The sequence below is a fragment of the Pseudopodoces humilis genome, chromosome 9 (genome assembly GCF_049639895.1).
Source record: "Pseudopodoces humilis isolate 2021_Gansu_Grassland_sample_001 chromosome 9, ASM4963989v1, whole genome shotgun sequence".
NCBI classification, from domain to species: Eukaryota; Metazoa; Chordata; class Aves; order Passeriformes; family Paridae; genus Pseudopodoces; species Pseudopodoces humilis.
Window position 1 is genome coordinate 4,891,229 of NC_142208.1, and position 20,450 is coordinate 4,911,678.

Genomic DNA, 20,450 nt, shown 5'->3' on the forward strand with positions numbered 1-20,450 from the left:
GCTCTAAGACACCCACTGTAACCACCAGGACCAAAAATAAAATTAGATACTTTTTCATACCACACAATTAAAATAATAAAATCTCTGTCACAACATGGTGGGGGTGTCTTGGTTTTGGAAGACATATGTCTGCTAGGGAGGGCAAGAGCCTCCCCTGAAATGAGAATGTAGAACCTCTCCCTCCGAATTATGATAATTCTGAAATCAAGGGGCTCTCAGGCAGAGATGTGGGGATAGGAATAACAGTTCTTTACCAGTATAACAACGCAAACAAACAACAATAACTACAGCATTAGCAAGAAAACAGAAACAGGGACCCCGTGACAGCTTTCTTGGCTGAGACGGGAAGGGATGGAGGAGAGGCTTTGTTTCACAAACCCCCTTGGGCGGGCAGTCCTGGTGCTCCTGCAGGGCTCTGAGGAACAGCTGGCTGGAACAGCAGGGATGAGCTGAGATCCCGGGCCAGTGGCTGAGGTGTATCAGCAGCTCCGCGGCGGTGCCTGGCACTGCCACACGTCCCGGCAGGACAGAGGGTGCGAGGCCACCAACAAGGAGGGAAGAAGGAGAAGCAGCAGCCCCGTCTGGGTGATGGCGAAATTCCCTTCTCTCCACAGCAACAGCTCCACACCCAAAGTGTCCTTCTCTGAAGCTGAAGAAGTTGCCAAAATGTCTCCGCCCTCCCCTTTTCCTGCCCCCTTCCCATCCTGGGCATAGCCGAACTCTTTGTGTTCTTCAAGCATCCACCAAGTACCCACAGTTAGGTTTTCTCCACAACTAATGGGTAAAAATTCCACAGGTAACTAAAAGAACTTAAAGAAGGACACCTAACCCCCAACAGGGGGGAAGGCAGATGTACAACTAGGCTAACAACGAATTGGACACTGGAGAGATCCATCCACAGTTATAAATTATGACAGTGACAATACTGAGGCCTATTCCCAAGCAGCACCTGGGCACAGCCTTCCCTCTTCAGCTGGCCCTAAACCCTGTTCTGGGCACCCAGAGACACTCAAAAGGGGAACTCTGGGGTGTCCCCAGGGCCCTCATCCATAAATTAAAAAAAAGGGCTGAATCTAAGGTTCAGAAGAACAGCAGTGCTGACGCAAGCTGTATTTTGTATTTCTTAAAGGTCACAATATATTAAATGGCTGTATTTCTCCCTTCCTGAAATATGTGCAGAAATTCCCAATTTACTCATGTTATTTTTATCATATAATTTTTTAGTAAAGGTCTTAGTCAGGAGATTTAGTCAAGCTAATGTGTTATTTCCACATTGAGTTGAACTTAGCAGATACCAAAATCCTGACACTATTAGATATAGGGAAATTACCTCCCTTTCCCAGATTTCTTGGTTGCGCACATCCTGCTAGCATTTGTGAATTAACCTAACAGCTGCTACCTCCTGTTGGATACAACCTTCAGAATGGACCAAAATCCAGGGATGGAGAAATAACCAAAATTCAGTGTCTGAAACCAGGGCAAATAATGCACAATCCACCTCACAATTCCTCAGATATTCTGTAACAGAGAAATGGGAATAAAGAGCAATGTTTCAATTCTCCCAGAAATTATGTACTTGGATTTTTTTTTTTTATTTTTTTAGAATGCAGTCTATTAAAAATACAATAATATTAAGTAATAAAAAATACATATGTCTCAATGGGGTTCTGAGACCTCTTGTCCAGTTCGATCGTCCAGCGTGTGGAATGAATCAGGATGGGTACGATGAAGTACTGGGACTGCATGGTCCAAGGGGCTGCATTCAAAGACCCAGAAGTGTGGGTAATCTAGCAATAAATAGGGGTACCTGAGGGCAGGGGGTCCAACCACAAACACAGACCAGGGACGTGATCTATTACGGAATGATCCCAGTAGCATCCTAATTTTATCCTTTCAGTATCCCACCTCCCGTGGTCTCAGGTTTATTCCCTCCATGTCAGGAACCCAGTCCAAGGTATGATCTATTCCAGCTGGTTCAGTTCCCACATACATACATTTTTAAAGGAATACTTTAGTACAGATTACTATTTCTAATTCAGAATAATTAATTCGAGACATTTTTCTAATTAATGTAACATTCATTTTTAATTGCCAAAAGATTAGATGGATTCATCTCTCTTTTGCTGTGTAAGCTTAAATTAACAGCTTTAAATGCCCTTTCTATTTATACAAAGCTATTTTGTCAGTTTATTTTGAAAGAAAAGCATGGTTCTTTTGTTTTTGAAGGAAAAAGAATAAATTAAATCTGTGATGAAGATACCAACATAACTGGGAAATTAATCTGATTTTTATTAAGGGTAAATCCTATTCTCTTGTGCCATGATTAACAGGGAAATTTCTCAGAAAACAAACTGGGAGGACGGGTGAAGAGAATCCCTTACTACATTTTTGCCAAAAACTGCTTAATTCCATTCTCAGAAAAGTTGTTACTGTTAAAACAGAGGCAAAAGAATTTAAAACCAGCATGTGGGAATGCTGAAATATGCAGCAGGTTACTCTGCTTAAAATAGTTTACAAAATTGATGCACAAACCTTGATTCCACAGCAGTTTCTCCAGCCATTCTGATTTCACAGGTAACTGCTAAATAACTGAAAAGGAAACAGAATTGCTGATCAGCCCACAAGGTTAAAAAAATAGAATTACCTTTGTCTGTATTTACCCTCCTCTCCTGTGACCATGTTCAAAGCTGCAATGCAGTATCTCCTGCACAGTGTTCTGAAAAACACATATTTCCAGGACAGAATGAGACATTCCTTGGAATTTGAGTTGTTTATACAAGGAGCCATGTGTGTGCAAGCTGGTCTGGCTATGGAGCCACCAAAAACTTGGTTCTTCGGCATAAATGCTTGGGACAGTCCTGGGACCAAAGCCTTACCCTGGCAGTACTTGTGCTTGGAATTCAGTCCCTTGGAGCACGGCAGAGGTTTGACCCACCACAGATATCTGCCAGCCATGACACTGGCAAGTCCTGCTCCTTCTTTGTCCTTGCTGAGCCCCAAAGATCCTCAGTCCCCATGAGCCCAGCGGAACCCAGGCTGCATAAACCAGCTGGGGTCACAAGTTCTGCTTGACAGCACTCACAAGCATCGAGTCCCGCGTTCCCAAACATCAGCCTTCAGCAAATCACAGTCACTTATTTTACTAAGTTAATTTAAAGACAGCTGACTCAGCAGGTTACTAAGAAAATAAACAAATAAACTGGTGTTTTAAAGCATTTTAAAATTATAGAAAACCTCATCTTCTACTTCCAGGGATCCATTTCCAGTCTTGCTTCAGCACAGAGAGCAAACATAGGGCCTAAATCATAAATTGCTATTTGTAAAAATTAGAAAAACATATAATTTTATTAGGCATTAAATTAACTACATAGAAAGAATGAGAAAACATTAGGGTGTCTCTGAGTTTTTTTCCCTAATAGACAGTATTGCATTTAAATTAATACTATAATTCTTAGGCTTTAATTCAAATAAACCTAGTCTTGCATGGACCACTTTGGTTATGATAAAATGTAAAGCATACATCAATGGATTTAATATCCACTGCATCACTCAACTGCACTTTAAACTAAAGCAAAAACAAATATGATTTGATGGGTTGCTTTATACATAACAATTTCCTAGTCAAAGCTCATGGGAGACTTTGCTAAGAGTAATCTTTACTGGTTTATGTATTTTTTAAAAGATTATTTTAGTCACTTGTTAATAAACGAAACAGTGGGGCTAGAGACAGTTTAAACTGGCCATGGCAAATAAATGTCAGTTCTACATGTACTTGCAGTTAGATTAAATGTTAATGACATACAGGGAAACAACACAAAATGTGTCCACTACTATTTAAAGCACCAGCATGAAACACTAGAGTACCAAAACAGAATAATTAATTACATTTGAAAGGCAGCAAGTTAATAGGTTGCTAATTCCATCATTTGCATAGTGATGTGAAAAGCAAAGAATGGAGGAGACAGCAGCAGTTTATGGTACCTCAGCAAAGTCCAAAACGAAAAGTTAGATGCTGTTTATATCCACCTAAGATTTCAAAATATTTTTTAATATGAAACTGGAAATATCCAGATTTTGTACTAGCTCCACTTAATAAAACTGTGAACTTTGCATTGTTCTATGACAGTGTATTTTAATCTTCCTTTATTCTCTGTCTTTTGAATCTGATTAAAGTGCACCTCCAAACAAGCCGAAGAATGGAGGGGAGGAGGTCACAGTCCTTACATGATGTTAATATCTCTTTTCTAACATTTTCTTTAACAAAAGATCCTGCCTATAACGACCTGTAATAATCCTGTATATTGAAAATTGCTCTAATTTGGTTTTCCAATACAGGAAAGGACTAATAATTACACTTCCATTTCATAATCTAGTGGAGAATTCAGAACCCTTTTCACTGAAACTAATTATCAGCACCACCTCATCTCTCCAGCCTGGCCCAAGCTCTGGGCAGAGCAGAGCAGTCCTCAGCTCCCACACCACAGACCTGACATTGACAGTCTTAAATACTTAAGGCAAGGTGTCAATGTTTGCACAATTAGAATGAGATATCATTCTAGTGCCATTCCAAAGGAGATGGATTTCCACATACTATTTCTGTCAGCTTCTTTGGAATGAGCCACAGCCATCACTCCTAACTCATTACACAGCGTACAAACCACATGGATTCCACACATCAGCTGAACCAGGTGGCAAAGCTGGATTAAACCTCTGTTCCTCTGGAACATTCTGCACCAAGACACAAGTGTTGGTAATTACATCATTCCAGGCTATCCTGATATTCTGCTGGGGTGGATGCAGAGCCAGGTTAGAACAAAGGTTCTTGCTAAGCCTGCCACTGGCAGGGGCAGATACTGATATACTTCTGTGATATAGGAAGTGTAGGTAAAACTTTGCCTGGATCTATCCCAGCATCTGTCAACCTGTGCTTTGAGCAGGTTTTCATTCTTTTGCCTTCAGGACTGATGTTTCTTGAATGAAGATTCCTGGTTTCTTAGAAAACTCTGTCATGGTATTTTACATTTCCAGAGGTTCACAGAGCAGGACTCAAACCTGCACTAGACAAATGCTACTCCATTTACCAAGTAAACAACTTTTGGTCACCTTCTTAACTACTGAATAAGCTTATTAACGTGAAAGCACCTGCAATATCTTATATCGCAGCTCTTTTGTTAGTTTTCCAGCTTTTGTTTCATTCACTCTTTTGCTCCATAATAGTAATTCTTCCCTTGACAAACTGGATTCATCCATCAATTTCTTTGTTCCTACTCTTTTCCCCAACTCTGTGTTCAGCCTCCTTATATACTAGCATTTCTAGATTTCCGCTGTAAGATGACTGGTGTGATTTGGAGATACACACAAGTGCTGGACAAAGCCTAACAGATATTGCTAACACTCCAGCCTGGCTATTCAGATACTGAACATAAATAAAGGCTTGTTTCATTTTCCTAAGAGTATTTGCCAAATCCTTGACCCAGAAATTGTTGTCCTCAACATTCTTCTAGATTTCTTCCCTGGCAGGCAGGAAGAAGTGTTGTTTTTTCTATCTTTATTTCCCCTTCTTTTTTTGAAAGCAAAAAGATCCTTTCTTTTCTATTCCACTAAATCAAGGCAATAAATCCATTTGGCTGGTTCTCCTGCTTAGTTCATGAAACAGTTAAACTTAACACATCCAACTGCTACTCTTAATGTCCTAGTCTTCAGTTAAGAAGCCTCTCTCAGGGAACTCAGATTTTCAGCCATTGCCTTCTGTTCTGCTGAAAGGTCCCTTCCTGCCCCAAAGCTGAGTTTACCAGCTGGAAGCTCCACATATTTCTCTTCTCACCACACTCTTTTCTTCCTGTGCAGATACTACCAGTGCTTTAGAAGCCTTGTAAATGGCAGGAGCAGCCTAGATAATAAATAGCAACAAAAAATACCCCCAAATATCCAGCTGATGGCCTGTTCCTTCCAGCCATTTCTGGAACAGCACAACTCTTTTCCTGCACTTTTTGCAAGTTCTAATATCGAGCTGAGTCAGGCATTTTGCTCACCCTTTGCACTCTGCACGACTTTGTCAAGATACTGGGATATATATTCCATGTTTGCTGAAGAGCTTTGGGTGTCATCTGTGAGCTTCTACTTCAGTTACAACAAGTCTGAGGAAGACAGACAGCATCCTGGACTCCTTGTGAAAAGGAGAAAATCTGGATTCCTTGTAAAAATCTACATTTCTTTAGCTTCTTTCTGAATTGGTTATTTTCTTGTGTGACAAATTCCAACTACTTTGGTAAGGTGTAATTATTTTTTTCCAATAACCAAAGTTCTTGGTGCAGATCTCAGTCCTGTTAGAGGCTTCTTCCTGTTCTTTAGCTGGCTCACTCAGCTCAGTATCTGCAGCAAGTCTTACTCTGACAGACAAAACCCCTGATTTTTAATTTGCAAAACTAATCCTGTCTAAAAAGTTTTATTACTTGTTTTTAAAGAATTTAGTGAGGATTCAAAAGCCCCACTTGAAGAGATAATACAGAAGACACATGATCTATGACCCACTACATTCACAAGATTACACCACCAGCACAGGCCCAGCAACAATTCTGGGTTCTCAAATTTCACTGAAGTGGGAGATGAAGCACATCTTTGCCTCTGAGGGCCTTCATTGTAGCTTCTGAATGTAAGTGGGTGCTGTCTTTCCCCTACTACAATGCACAGTCAGCACCTGAGCACAGATTTAACAGGGAGACACTGAACAATATTCAGGCAAACCTAGTCTCAGTCTGGGCAAGGAGTAATGCCCCTGACTAGAAAGTGAATTCACCAGCCCAAAGCTGCCAAGGTGATACCACCTGTGCCAGTGTCCTGCTGCTCCAGTTCCTGGGCAGAGACATCCCAAAGGGAAAATGGAGAATGAAAGCTACTTGTTCAGCCTCCCATGAACATGTCTGAAGGGAAGTAGGATGAATCCCACACATGGCGAGTTTGGGAAATTATTATTGTGCCTTGGATCTGCACCAGACACTATTCTTCGGGCATTTCTCCACTAACCAGTACAGATTTAAGTTTAAACACCTACACACATTTTAATAAGGTGTATCCCAGGTCTAATTCTCTTTTCCTCTACACTTAATTCTGACACTAATGAGAGCTACATGTGTGGGTATGCACAGAACTGACTCAGGCATTTACAGCTTGATCTTTTTCTTTTTAATGCAATTAGAAAAGCACATTGAAATGCTTAATCTGAGTGTTTGGAGCAAAATGTTTAATGTGCCTAATGAAGGCATAATATTTACATTTAGAAAACTAGTATCCAGGCACCTCCATAATCAAAATATTTGCAGAAATCACAATATAAATATAAATAAAAAATTATAAATGGTTTCTTGGCAACTGTTCATGAATCTCTTCATTTATTTGGGTTTGGGTTTGGGAGCGGCTGGGGAGAGGGGTTGGCTTGCTTGTTCTTTCAATCAGAGTTTTGGATACACTTCAGTTTATTAACCAAGTAAAAAACTATCTGCAGCTGAGTGAACCACAACAGTATTTATTGTTGAGGTGAATAACAGGGGATGGGATTACTGGAGCTATTAAGACAATTATTGCTCAAATCTATCAGATAACACATCAGTCTTGAGGCATGTGATTTTGAGGAGCAACAAGTCAGCCATAGCTCAAAGGTAATCATGATCTCCTTGTTACACAACAGTATATAACATTTTGGTCCAATGGACAGTTGACACAGAGTTTGTTTTTATTTAATCACCTATCACCTTTGCTAAGTTCTGCCACATTGCATCTGCCTTTTATCCAGTAGACTACTAGGTCACATACACACATGCTTCTTATTATAACCTTTATATTCCTAGCTCATTCTATAAAATCACACTATTACAGTTCAAAACCCTTCACCATCTTACTCAATACAATTTCATACTTAAGGCATATTCTTACTTGCAGCTATAGGAACATAAGCCTACAATTTCTCCACTCAATGTCTGTGTATCTTCACCATCACATTAACACAAGTTCTTTCCAAGGCTCCAAGTCACACCCTTCAGTATCTGTGGAAGTTTCTATTTTTTCATTTCCCACATTTATCTTTTCAGAAGAAGCAGGCAAGCCTGAAGGCTGTAACTTTAAGTCACTTACTTCTTTCCTTGTAAGAAGCTATCTGCAAACAATGCACAATATTATCTCTGCCAAATAACTTTAATCCCTTTTCTGTTTGTGAATGTTTTTACATAGGGCCTTGCTCTGCTAACTGTTACAAGTGTACAAAACTTTAAATCCCCACAACACAGCAAAGGCCACTCATGTTAGACAAGGTGCTACACACCAGTGTTCTGTGCTATTTAGAATTGTTTGCCTTATGTTACAGAGATGATCTGGCACACAATGTGCAATCAGAGCTGTTACAAAGAGCCTTTAACACTGACATGAAAAAGCTAAGTTTTAGGAAGAGAAGAATCTGAGAAGGGAAACAAAGAGGAAGAATAAAGCCTCCTTAGAGGCAAGAAGAAAAAAAGGATAAAATATTTAATTTGCCAGACTTGAAGATGTGCTGCTAAACACCACTTCCTGCTGCCTGTTTGACTGAGTATTCATTTTGTTCTTTTGAAGAGATTTTCATTTATTCAATCTATTTTGCAGCTTCACATCCAAATCTTTTCCTGAAGTTGACCCAGAACCTCAGTTTTTAGCAGGATGCTGTGCAATTTTTTAGAGGCTCCTAAACAATTCCAACATGGGAATTGAAAGATAAAGCAGAGATCTAGGTAGGAAAGAAAAATTATACCATACTCACATTCCTAAATCCTAAGTTATAAACTCAATATAAATATAATCTTGTAGGGTCTGATGTTAAAAATTTTCACAATTTCCTTATCAACTGGTTTTACAATTTAACATTACTTTTCCTCCAAAACTTGAAGCTCTTCAAACACAGCTTTTATATCATTGTTGTGAAATAGGAAATAATAGGAAACAATATCCTAAAGCCCAATATTTCATACACATACAAAATATCACTGTGAGTTCATCATCATCAAAGATGATCTTTGCAAAATTCAGCAGGCAGCCTTTTTTTTCATTCCCAGAAAAAGTTTATGGCATTTGGATGTATTTTTGCTCATTACCTGATGTCAGAGTAAGTTCTGTGGTTTACAGTTATGTTTTTGACACAGTTATGAATTTTGATGTGCAACTCAGTCAAACAATATATAAGGATTCCTACAAGGTTGTTTTCATAATGGACTTTTATACTATTGTCAGTTATGAAATCCAGTGAATTTATTATGAAATATTGGAAAATCAGAGTAATTTCTAATGATATTCAAACTGCCAGATTTAGGTTTCAAAGATGTTTGAGCACTTGCCACTCCTCACCTCCACAAATCAAAAGAAGTGTTTCCAAGAATAAACTATCCAAACATTGCTTTGGTACTGTGATAGCACTGAATATTTTTTAGAATTATCACAGAATCCTTAAGGCTGGAAAAGACCTTTCAGGTCATCAAGGCAAACCATCAACCAGCACCATCATTTTCACTATCTCACCATGTCTCTAAGTGCCACATCCACACATTTTTTGGCACACTTTCAGGTATGATGACTCCATCACTGCCACGGGCAGCCCATGCAAATGATTTACAACCCTCATCACAAGAAAAAAATCCCTAATCTTCAACCTGAGCCTCCCCTGGCACAGCTTGAGGCCATTTCCCCTTGTCCTGTCCTGGTTTCTTGGGAGCAGAGCCTGACCCCTCCAGCTGCTCTCTCCTGTCAGAGATTTGTTCAGAGCCAGAAGGTCCTCCCTGAGCCTCTCCTTTTCTCCAGGCTGAGCTCCCCTAGCTCCCTCAGCTGTTAGTCATAAGGTTTGTGCTCCAGACCCTTTTTACAGAACTTTGGCAGTAAGAAAAAAAACAACACAATCAAAAGCCAAGAAAATAAAACTTAAGAAACCTGCAGACCCACGGCTGCACAGAACCTACTCCAAAATGTTCTCTTTGTTTTTTCTGTATACTTGGCAAGTGTTCAGTAGCTAAGTTTTGACACTTATTAGCCATTAAGCACAGATGGCTATTAACTATTAAGAAGATGTGGTCACCATAATTTTCAAAGAATTCAGTTCTGGTGCTGTCCAGACTGCAGCAGCTTGTGGTGAGATCTGCTGCTCTCAGATGCTGCTGGGCTGCAGCAACTTCAGCCCTTGCCCTGCCATGCACACCAAGAATACTGGCAGTTCTCTCCAGACACCAGGGGCAGGAAGCCCTCAGACACAGGAAGTACTTAGTAGCCATTGCAGCACCCAAAGGCAGGACTTGAGAGTAGCTCCCCACCATGGCCCATACCAATCACACAAATCCCAGAGCTCCCACGAGGCCAGCAATCCTCACACCAGGCACTCCAGCCACTGCATGGCCTCTGCCCTGACAGCTGGCACATGCAGCTAGACCAGTGTACTGCAGTCACTTTATAAAGGTGCAAGATTTAGGAGTAATAAAGAATTTAACTAAAAATAAATTTTAAAACCCCACTAGAACACACCCCAACAAATAGACAAAACTCTTTTATTGTCATGAAATAAAACATCAAACCATCTTGTGAGTTTAGAGGTAGAGCAGAAATCTGACCTTGGGTTTCTGCACCAAACCACTGCAGGATTTATCCAATGCACCATCCAGAACAGCAAAATCAAAATTATCTATACCTCCCAAGGTATTTTACAGCTCATCCTCCATTTTTTAAAGTGGCAGATCAGACCAAAACCTACTATATTCTGGCCGTGAAGAATTACACTTTGAGTGATTTAAACCTTGAGATCCATTTAAAAATTAATTTCATTAAAGGTAAGAAGTTAAGACACAAATAAAACAGAACTTACTTTATCATAATATACCACAGCATTTTTATCAAAAGTTTGCAGAAAGAAGATGTTGAAATGCCTTTCCACACTACTTTAAGCCTAATTTCTGACAGCAGCAACCTAGGACATAATTAGAGCTGTTACCAGTTCTGTGGTTGTCTTCAGAGCAATTGACCACCAAAGCCTATGTTTTACTTCAGGAAAAATTGTGTTTAGCAGCTCTGAAAACTGGACAGAAATGAGTTTGGATCTGGGTAACATTCCTCTCAGTACCCTCCACCAATTCCATACTGATAGCTGATCCCACAGGAAAATCCTCTTTAGGATCATTTTAAGAGCAAGCCCAGCCTTGTGTCAACCCCTGCCCAGCTGCATATGAACCCCAGGAGGGGAAGGAGGGATTGATTTGGAAGCTCCTGACTGCTCTCAGTGGACCTGGACCCATTCCCACATTCCCAAGCAGTAGCTGTGGAGCAGGAGTGAGGCCTGATGTGCCTCATTGGTGTTTGGGGTGACCAGGCTGTGGGGCCCCAGCTGGGCCAGGGAAGAGGCTCTCCAACTGCCTTGGATGCAGAATTGGAACTTGGCAACTGCCAGAACAGCCAATGGATCCCTAGCAGGTGAATGGGGAAGGAGTAGCTTTCCCTGTACCAGGCCCAGAGGAGGCCTGGGAAAGCCTGGGCTGTTCCATGGGAAATGGTTCCCTTTGGGAACAACAGGGCATTCCCGGGAGGCTGTTCTGGAGCTGACAGCAGCTTTGGTTCTGGCCATGGGGACAGGCCTGTCAGGGAAGAGGGGGCTCTTCACCATCCCAGGGCACACTCACATCTCCTCCTGTCACCATCAGGCTGGAGGCTGTGGGCACTAATGAGGGAGTAATCTCATTCCATCACCATACTGGCTGCAGCAGGTATTGGTGGGAACAATAACCATGGCAATGGAACCCCCAGAACACTGTTTGCCCCAGCAGTTGCCTTGGCGACAGAACCCCCAAGTGGTGTTTGTCCCAGGCAACCCCCAGGCTGCCCAAGCATCATGGCAGGTACAGCAGCACTCCTCCTGGGGCTTTTGCCCTCCAGGTACCCACAGCTGGCTGTGCCTACCACTATCTCACCCCATCACCACTCTCTGCTTCCCCCAACAGAGAGGTTCCCTCTCCAGGTGACAGTGGTGAAGGTGCCTGGCGTGAGCTTCTCTGCCCTGGGAGCTGCCTGGGAGCTGCCTTCTGTCCCCAGGCTGCCACTGTCCTCTGGGCCTGTCCAGCTCCACACAGGCTCCCACCAGCTGGTCCCAGTCACCACCAGGCAGGGGGTCCCAGGGACCCTGGGGCAGGTGGTGCATCTTCCCTCTGTGGTGCATCTTCCCCAGCTGGTGCAGCTGCCCCTTGGGGCTGCTCTCTGTCCCACTGCCTATGGCTGGGTACAGCAGGTGGTGATGGGGACACTGCTGCCCTACCAGCCAAGAGCTGTGGTCCAAGAAGAGGCCCTTTACCCCATAGGCTCTAATGTATTCCACATCCACAATCAACCTGCCCTGGCTCTACCAGCTGGCACAACTACGATGGAGCCCGAAGGTAAATTCTGAGGGCTGGCAAAAGCCCACGCACCAGCAGACAAGCTGAGGAAAGCTTCAATCTCTTGGGGTTCCATTTTCAGAAGTGATGACCACAGATCTCCCTGGAGACCGATCAGCTGCCACCACAGAGGCCATTCCTGAGCAGGCAGGGGACAGCACAGACACATATCTATTTGCCTGGCCTGACACTGCAGTGAGTGAGGACACTGCCCTTGACAGCCCCAACAGCTCCACCTTGGATGCTCTCCTGGAAGAACTCTCTGAGTACCTGGAGGACAGTGGCTGCCTTGACAATCAAGTGGAGTTGGCACAGCAAGGGGACAATGAGGACACCATCTTGGCCGCCAATGTCCCCAGCCTGACAGCTGAGGACTTTGATGAGTTCATTGAATTCTGTGAATTCCTGCTGGAAGATGACCATCCCAAGAAGCCGGTGGTGGAGGTGCAGCAAAGGAATAGCCAGGATACCATCCCTGCCATCCCCAACCTGATCCCCTCTGCCAGCCCACCCACTGCCTCCCAGCCTCAGTCATCTCACACAGTGCAGATGGAGGAGGAGGCACTGCAGATGCAGCCAACAGGCATCATCACTATCCCTGTGCCCCCAAAAACAGGACAGCTGGCAGCAGCCAGGCCAAGAGCTATGCGCCAGCCAGCACCCCCACGAGCTAAGAGACCTTCCCGCAGGACCATGGCCCAGCCAGCAAGAAAAAGACGACGGCAGTGATGCAGCACCAAGGCCAGAAGACAATCTGAGCCAGTGACCTACATCCAGACCCCCAGCCCTCTCCTACACTCCTCATTCCCATTTAGTCATTAAAGGCTTGTTTTGCATCTCCTCTCTCTGCCAGGGTTCATATTCACAGTGGGAGGGGGCCCCATGTAGGTCCCACTGGGCTGGCGTAGGTGACAAAGAGGATGGCTATGGGGACATTGTTCTGGGTGCTGGGCATCTGTGGGGGAAACAATACTGGTCAGAGTCCTCAGAGCATCAAGCAGCAGGACAGGCACGACAGAGTCACCAGGAGCAGGGAGTACGGTGCTGGGCACGTGCTAAGCTTCCCACTTGGTTTGGCTGCCAGAGGGCAGGGAAAGAAGGAGCTACCCCAAGCAGGGGAACCTTTCCTTGGCAGGGAGTGGATGAGATGGAACATTGTGGGATGGTTCTGTTTGGGATCTGAAATGCCCTGAGTGCTGCCATAGGTATTTCTCATTTGCCACAGGGCAATTTCTCATCTCTAAAAGGACCAACCCTCTCTGCAGAGCATCCTGGCTGGTTCTCTCACCCTGTCACTGGTCCCCCTTGGCCTGCTCCCCACATTTTCTATATTGGGAAGGATTTTCTGTGGTACAGAATATCCCTCCAGCCAGTTCAGGTCAGCTGTCCTAGCCATGCCCCCTCTCCCAGCCTCTTTAGGACATATCTCCCTTTGACGGGGTCTCTGTAAGGAGTATTCAAGGCCAGGTTGGATAGGGCTTGGAGCAGCCTGGTCTGGTTGAAGGTGTCTCTGCCATGGCACAGGGGTTAGAATGAAATGACCTTTAAGGTCCCTTCCATCCCATACTGGTCTGGGTTCTTTGGTAGGCACAGTGAGAGAGGGAACAGCTTGAGACAGTTTCAAAAACTAAATCTTCCACTGGCCTATATTCTGTCATCCCATTTTACAAAAAAAACCAAGAAATCTAAATTAAAAGGAGATATCAAGCAGGCAAGAATCATCTGCTGTAGCCAAAGGAAACTGAATCTAACAACCCATCTGGCTTAAAAGAGCTGTTCCAAGAAGTTGAATATATCTGATATACCTTAGAAGCAGGTAGAAGGAATATAGACAAGAGCAAACCATATTCCTACCACTGGATAAATCCAGATTTTGTTTGGAGTTGTTACTGTATGTATGTTAATGTATGTTGATTCATTAAGTAAATAATTAAGTAATGAAATAATGTTGCTTGCAATAGGATAGCATATTCTGGAAAAGCACCCATATTTCCTTAGAAAGAATATCAGCATGAAATTTTTATATATTTTAACAAGAACTCAGGGGGCATGGTCCAAAATTCACAACCACTCCTTGAAATTAAGGATAAGGTGCGGTACACCATCTTACAGTACCATTCTCTAGGGCCCCACATGCAAGTTCTTTATTGCTACAATTGATTTTTTTTTCTTTTTTGAGTGAATGGACTGAAAAAAATTCTGTGCCACTGCACCAGACCACCCCAGGAAGTGCCCCTGGCCTTTGCAGGAGCTCACCTTGATAGTAAAAAATTTTAAAATCATAGAAAATTCGGGGGGTTAGAAAGAAAGTTAGGCTTGGCAAGCCCTGGGAAAAGTGTTAAAAGTAAGCCCTGGGAAATGTTAGGCCTCATGCTTGCTAAGATCATGTGAAACTGCACCTGTGTAATCAGTATATGATAAATGATACAATTGTTAGATGTGATTAGATATAATTATTGTTTAAAGAACATGAGGAACAATGTTAGGAGTTTGAGTGGGATCATGAGAAATCCATGCTTGGGTAAAATCAATGCATACAATAGAACAATGTAAGTTTAATAATTAATATATACGTTATATAACGATAGAGTATGAAATATGTTCAGCTCAAAACCAAGTCGGGTCAGATTTGGGTTTGTGTACCCCTGACACCCAGAGCTCTTTAATAAAGCACCTTCATATAAACATTCGTGATTATGTGTTCCTGAACACTAACAACCTGAAGTGAATCCAGAGGCAACCTGCAGCTGCCCACTAAGCAAAGTACAGTTGTGTTATAAATGCAAAGGCAAATTTGGGTTAAATAAAAGAACAATTTATTATAAAACAATTTTTATAAAAAATAAACAATGAGGAAAAACCACAATAAAATAAACAGCGCAGCGCTGGGTGGACAGGGGTCTATACCCAAAGGTATAGGTGTTCCCAAATCCACAAAGGAGGGTAGACTGTCCGGGGTTTTTATAGGGATTTTGTGTCCTGAGGCCAAATTCCAGGCAGGCACCATTCACCAAGGGTCCTTGATTGTTGGATGAATTGATTTCCTGGCGTTGGAGAATAGAGTCAAATAGACATCCGGGCAGAGTCTCCTCATATGTAAAGAAGTTCTGAGTGTTCCTTGATTTCATTTTGGTTCAGGCCATCTGGATGGGATGGTTGGATCCGGGTTGGAGCTGATGGATATCTCGGCTGGACTTTTTTGTCCCTTTGTCTGCCTGATTGCTTCTCCAACAGTGGCCTGCAAGGCGGGGTGTTCAGGTCCGGTGATGAGTATCTCGTCCGAGCCCTTCCCTGTCAGCCTGATGGCCCATGTCCTGTTCATTCTTTTCCGTTGATGGGCGCCGGCTAGGATCGTTATCTCTTGAGTGGGAATTCGCGACTAGATCTGGGAAGGACTTGTGGGCCACACTGTACTTTATATTTTATATTATTATCGCTACAAATATATTTATTTAGATCTCTATGAATTTTTATAAGTTCATTTATCACAGTCCCCCGCCTAATAATCCATCACATTAAAAATTCGTGTTATTTTATCTAATTCTACGGGGGAAGGACTATAATTTTCACTCACATTCATTTTCTTCCCAGTCTGTTAACGAATTTTCACAATATTCTTGTGACAGGTTATGTTTATTTTGTTTTCAGGGTCCATCCTTTCCTCATCTCTGGAGAAGCAGAACACTTGGTCGAATTGCAAACATACTCGGTCATCATCACTTTTTAACAAATCAAGAATTATCGGTTCATTATTAAAAGAGGCTTTTTCTTCATGTTTTAAATTTTTACCTTCCCAATACACTTTCCCCCCTATGGTACACATTTTTAAGTTTGCTTTATTGTAACACAAAGGGTTGATTTTATAATATGCTAAAAAGGTGGATTGTCTTTTTCCTCCTATTCAGACAGTTTTGTTACATTGGCTGCAGATTGGAATTGGAGGAAGCATTCCCACTTCTCTCTTATACTTGAAGTGGGTAGCTTTGGTTTTTCTTCTCATAGGAGTCTTAGACTGCCCGTCCTTAAAACTTGCCCCTGAGTGGTAACACCAGACCTCCCCCTTTAATTCACAAAGATTATACTGAGTGCCGTTAGACAAACAAAACCCCTTTTGTCGTTCCAGAGGACAGTCAATTATTCGTCTGGTATCTGTGGCAGTCCGACACTGCTCACACTTCCCCAGGAGACGCTCCCCCGGAGGTACCTTGGGAATCATTCTTTCGGCCAAGCACACGGCTAGACTCAGGACAGTCAGGATTCCCCACCGGTGTATCCCTCTGCCTTGCCCTTCGCCCGTATAGAAATATACGGCGGGGATTACCATCTTCTCGGCAGCAAGGATATTCTTCAGGGGCCCTTGTAGTCCTAATGGCGTACTTTCTCTTGAAAGCAGCCCACCGAGACGACTTAATCTTGTCTGTCCTGCACGGTACCTTGACTGTCTTTCGGCACTCAATTTCTAAAGTTTCTGCCTTGGAGTCTAGTTTACCTCTAATCCCCTTTTGAAAAAGCAGGTACCACTCAGGAGAGTCAAGTTCTAAAAACCCCGCCCGGGTGACAAGTATTAAGAAACGGCTAGTCAGCTCCTGTTCTTTAGTCAGACAATCGGTACACAATCCCTTAGACTTGTACTCTCCCCAACAGTGGGTTACTCAAATTTGTTTACAATAAGCACATTTAAAATGTATAAATGGAAAACAATCACAGTTTGCGTTGATGTAACTTATCTGGTCTGCAGCTCTATGATCTCAGAACAATAATGTACTAATTTTTCTGAATAGAAACTGAGCAGGATTTTGTGCAGAAGTGGTTTTCAATTTCAAACCAGGTGAGCTGATTAAGATGGCTTCATATTTTAGAAGCCTGGAATCAGTCAGCCACTTCTCTGCTTTTTGCTGCAATATGTTTCTCACGTCGTGGGGAGTGTAAACTACCAGGGGAGGAAAAGTTATTTTCTTCGCTTCTCCCACTAACAGAGCCACTGCTACAATTGCTTGTAAACACGTAGGCCAACCCCGACTGATTGGATCTAAGATCTTTGAAGCCTATAGGCTTCCTTTTGTCTGCCCATTCCTGAGTCAGGACTCCCTGTGCTGTTTGTCTACTCACATCCACAAACAACTGGAATTCTTTATTCGTATCTGGTAGAGTTAGTACCGGGGTAGTCATAAGAACAGTTTTTAATTTCTGGAAATTAGACTCATCCTGTTCAGTCCACTTCAGCCTGTCAGTGTTTAATCTTTCATACAAAAACTTCACTTTTTCACTGAAACCCTCAATCCACTGCCTGCAATATCCCAAGAGCCCTAGAATTTGTCTAATTTGCCTTTTTGTTTTTGGGGCAGGCAATGCAAGGATGCCTGCTACCCTCTCCGGGTCCAATTTTTTCCCTTGAGATATCCAATGTCCGAGGTATTTTATTTCAGGCTCTGTGAATTGCAGCTTGGATTTTGAGACTTTCAAACCTTTCTTTCCTAGAAAGTTTAACAAGGCAATCGTGCTTTTCCTCACGCTCTCTTCAGTCGGTCCAGCTATTAGCAAGTCATCTACATACTGCAAAAGCTTTGTCCTGTCCTCAAGAGCAAATTGGGTTAACATTTGTTCTAAAGCTTGTCCGAAAAGGTTCAGAGACTCCACGAACCCCTGGGGGAGGACCGTCCACCTTAGCTGTTGCTTACGGTTTGTATCTGGGTCCTCCCACTGAAATGCAAAATAATCTCTACTCCTTTCATCCAGAGGGCAAGTCCAAAAAGCATCTTTCAAATCAATCACACTATACCACACATCTTCTGGTGAGAGTCTATTTAGTAAAGTATAGGGGTTGGCCACCACCGGGAATCTAGTCCGGGTCTTAGCGTTTACCGCTCGTAGGTCCTGGACCAATCAGAAGCTGCCATCCGTCTTCTTTACAGCCAGGATGGGGGTGTTGTGTTGAGACATGCAAGGTTCTAAAGTACCCCCTTTTAGGAGGTCATCAATTATTTGTTTCAACCCCCTTCTCCCCTCCATCGGGATGGGATATTGTTTAACCCTTATAGGGTCCTCAGAGTTCTCAATTTCTATTTTGATAGGTTTGATATCTAGCTTTCCTACCTCTCCTTTTGAATGCCATACTTCAGGGTTTATTTTCTCCTCATCTTTAGGAGTCAACTTAAATATTTTCACCACTAATTCAGGATTTTTAATCATGATATTAATTCTTAAAGCGACAATCATGTCCCTTCCCAACAAATTGTAATCTGCTTCTTCCACTAATAGTAAATTCCCTAAGCAAATTTTATTTTCAGATTCTATTTCCACATCTTTTATTACAGGCACTTCAAAGGGGTCTCCCTTTGCACCGATTACAAAAACTTTTTCTCTGCTAGCCACACATCCGTATGGCAATTTCTGCAGGGTACTTCTCTCTGCCCCAGTATCCACAAGAAAACTTACCTCTTGTCGTTGGGGTCTCACTTTTAATTTTATCAAGGGCTCCTTGGATGTTCCGGTCCCCAAATTAAAGAGCCCCTGACACCCCTAATCTTCCTGAAAAATTTTCTCATCTTTTATTCTTTGTTTACAATTCCGCTGAACGTGTCCTACCTGTTTACAGTAGTAGCATTCGGGGGGTTCTCTCCGTGGGGCCGGGGATGCCCGGTGAGAACCTCGACCTTTTCCAGGTAGTGTTTTAAACTTACCCTGCATCTGCTCTTGTTTCTGGACCTCTTTCACTGCAGTTACTAAAACCTTAGCTTGCAATTTCTGCTTCTCATCTTCTCTCCTCATGTATACTTTTTGAGCTTCCCTTAGGAGCTCCTGGAGGCTTTTATCTTGCCACCCCTCGATCTTTTCTAATTTTCTCCTAATGTCTTCCCAAGATTTAGCAACGAATTGTGTTTTTAACAGAACCTCCCCCACAGGAGAGTTCGGGTCAGTTCCAGAGTAAATCTGTAAACTTCGCCGTAATCTCTCGATCTATTCAGTGGGTGGTTCCTCTTTTCCTTGACACTCTCTAAAAACTTTGCTAATATTCTGGCCCCTAGGGACCGCTTCTCTTATACCTTGTACAATTATGCTCCTTAAATCCATCATGTTCCGTCTGCCTTCCTCCGTCTGTGCATTCCAGCTCGGGCTTACACTAGGCCATTTCTGGTTACCTGGCGTCCCCTGTGGATTGCGTCTGTCCCAGTCTCTGATACCAGCTTGTTTAATCATCTCTCTTTCCTCCTGATTAAACAATGATCTCAGGATTGCCATAAGATCGTCAAAGGTATAGATACTACTCCCTAAAAATTCATCTAACCTCTCAGCCACACCAAAACGGTCATCCAACAACCGCCCCATCTCTTTTTTAAATGCCCTTACATCTCCAGAGTTAAGGGGTACATTCACAAAACTGATCACTCCCGGGGCCGTCGGTACTTCCCTAAGAGGGAACAACCGGTGCCCCTCTTCACTCTCTCCCCATTCATTATCCATCATTCTCGCTCTCAAACGGGTTCTACTTGCGGGAGGGGAGTTGGTGATTGTGGGTTGCCTCCCCGTTATCAATTGTGGGAATTCTGCCGCCACCCGGCTGAAGGGAGGGATCCCCTCCATTGTATGGGAGGGTCCCGGTTGTGGCGGCTGGACCGGCAAGGACGGATAGGGTGATCCCCAGCCTTGTGCAGGAGAAACCTCCGAGGAGGTTGCTGTGGCTACGGTGTTTACAGGCGGGGAAAGGGGAAGGGCTGCCGGCATCGCTGCTGGCCCCGACTCTCCCGCTTGAGACACACGTATCTCAGTGGGTTGGTCTCGGGGGCCCAAGGGTGCTGAAGGCACCACTTGATCTGCAGAGGAAGGTCCCGCCGGTCCACGATATGGGGGTGGTAAGTGATCGAGGGGTTCCCAGGACTCAGCTCTTGACTCACGTTTTTCTTTTTGTTTTATTGGGAATAGCCCTACTCTGACGTTTACCCAGAGCTTAGCATATTCCTTCTCCTCAGGATCTGAGGGGACCTTGTTCTCCACATAGGAGAATAACTTATTACACGTCCATTTTTCAAATGTGCC

General features: G+C 43.2%; 2 protein-coding genes across 2 annotated transcripts in view; one reads left to right on the plus strand and one right to left on the minus strand.

Annotated features, from left to right (window-relative positions):
* The first annotated feature begins 11,878 nt into the window (after positions 1-11,878).
* On the plus strand, positions 11,879-13,145 carry LOC148183745 (uncharacterized). The gene is made up of 2 exons (XM_088059702.1): positions 11,879-12,416; positions 12,499-13,145. The coding sequence occupies exons 1-2, from the start codon at positions 11,879-11,881 to the stop codon at positions 13,143-13,145; spliced, it is 1,185 nt and encodes a 394-aa protein (XP_087915828.1).
* Positions 13,146-13,278: 133 nt separating this feature from the next.
* LOC148183746 (uncharacterized) overlaps positions 13,279-20,450 on the minus strand; it is a 118,904-nt gene continuing 111,732 nt past the window's right edge. The window contains 1 exon segment of the mRNA XM_088059703.1: positions 13,279-13,371. Coding sequence (XP_087915829.1) covers positions 13,279-13,371 — 93 coding nt within the window.

Excerpts from the sequence above, each read along its gene's own strand:
- LOC148183745 (XM_088059702.1), top strand. The coding sequence starts at position 11,879 with ATGGCAGGTACAGCAGCACTCCTCCTGGGGCTTTTGCCCTCCAGGTAC. Across the intron at positions 12,417-12,498 it reads AACTACGATGGAGCCCGAAG|AAGTGATGACCACAGATCTC; the intron begins GTAAATTCTGAG and ends TTCCATTTTCAG.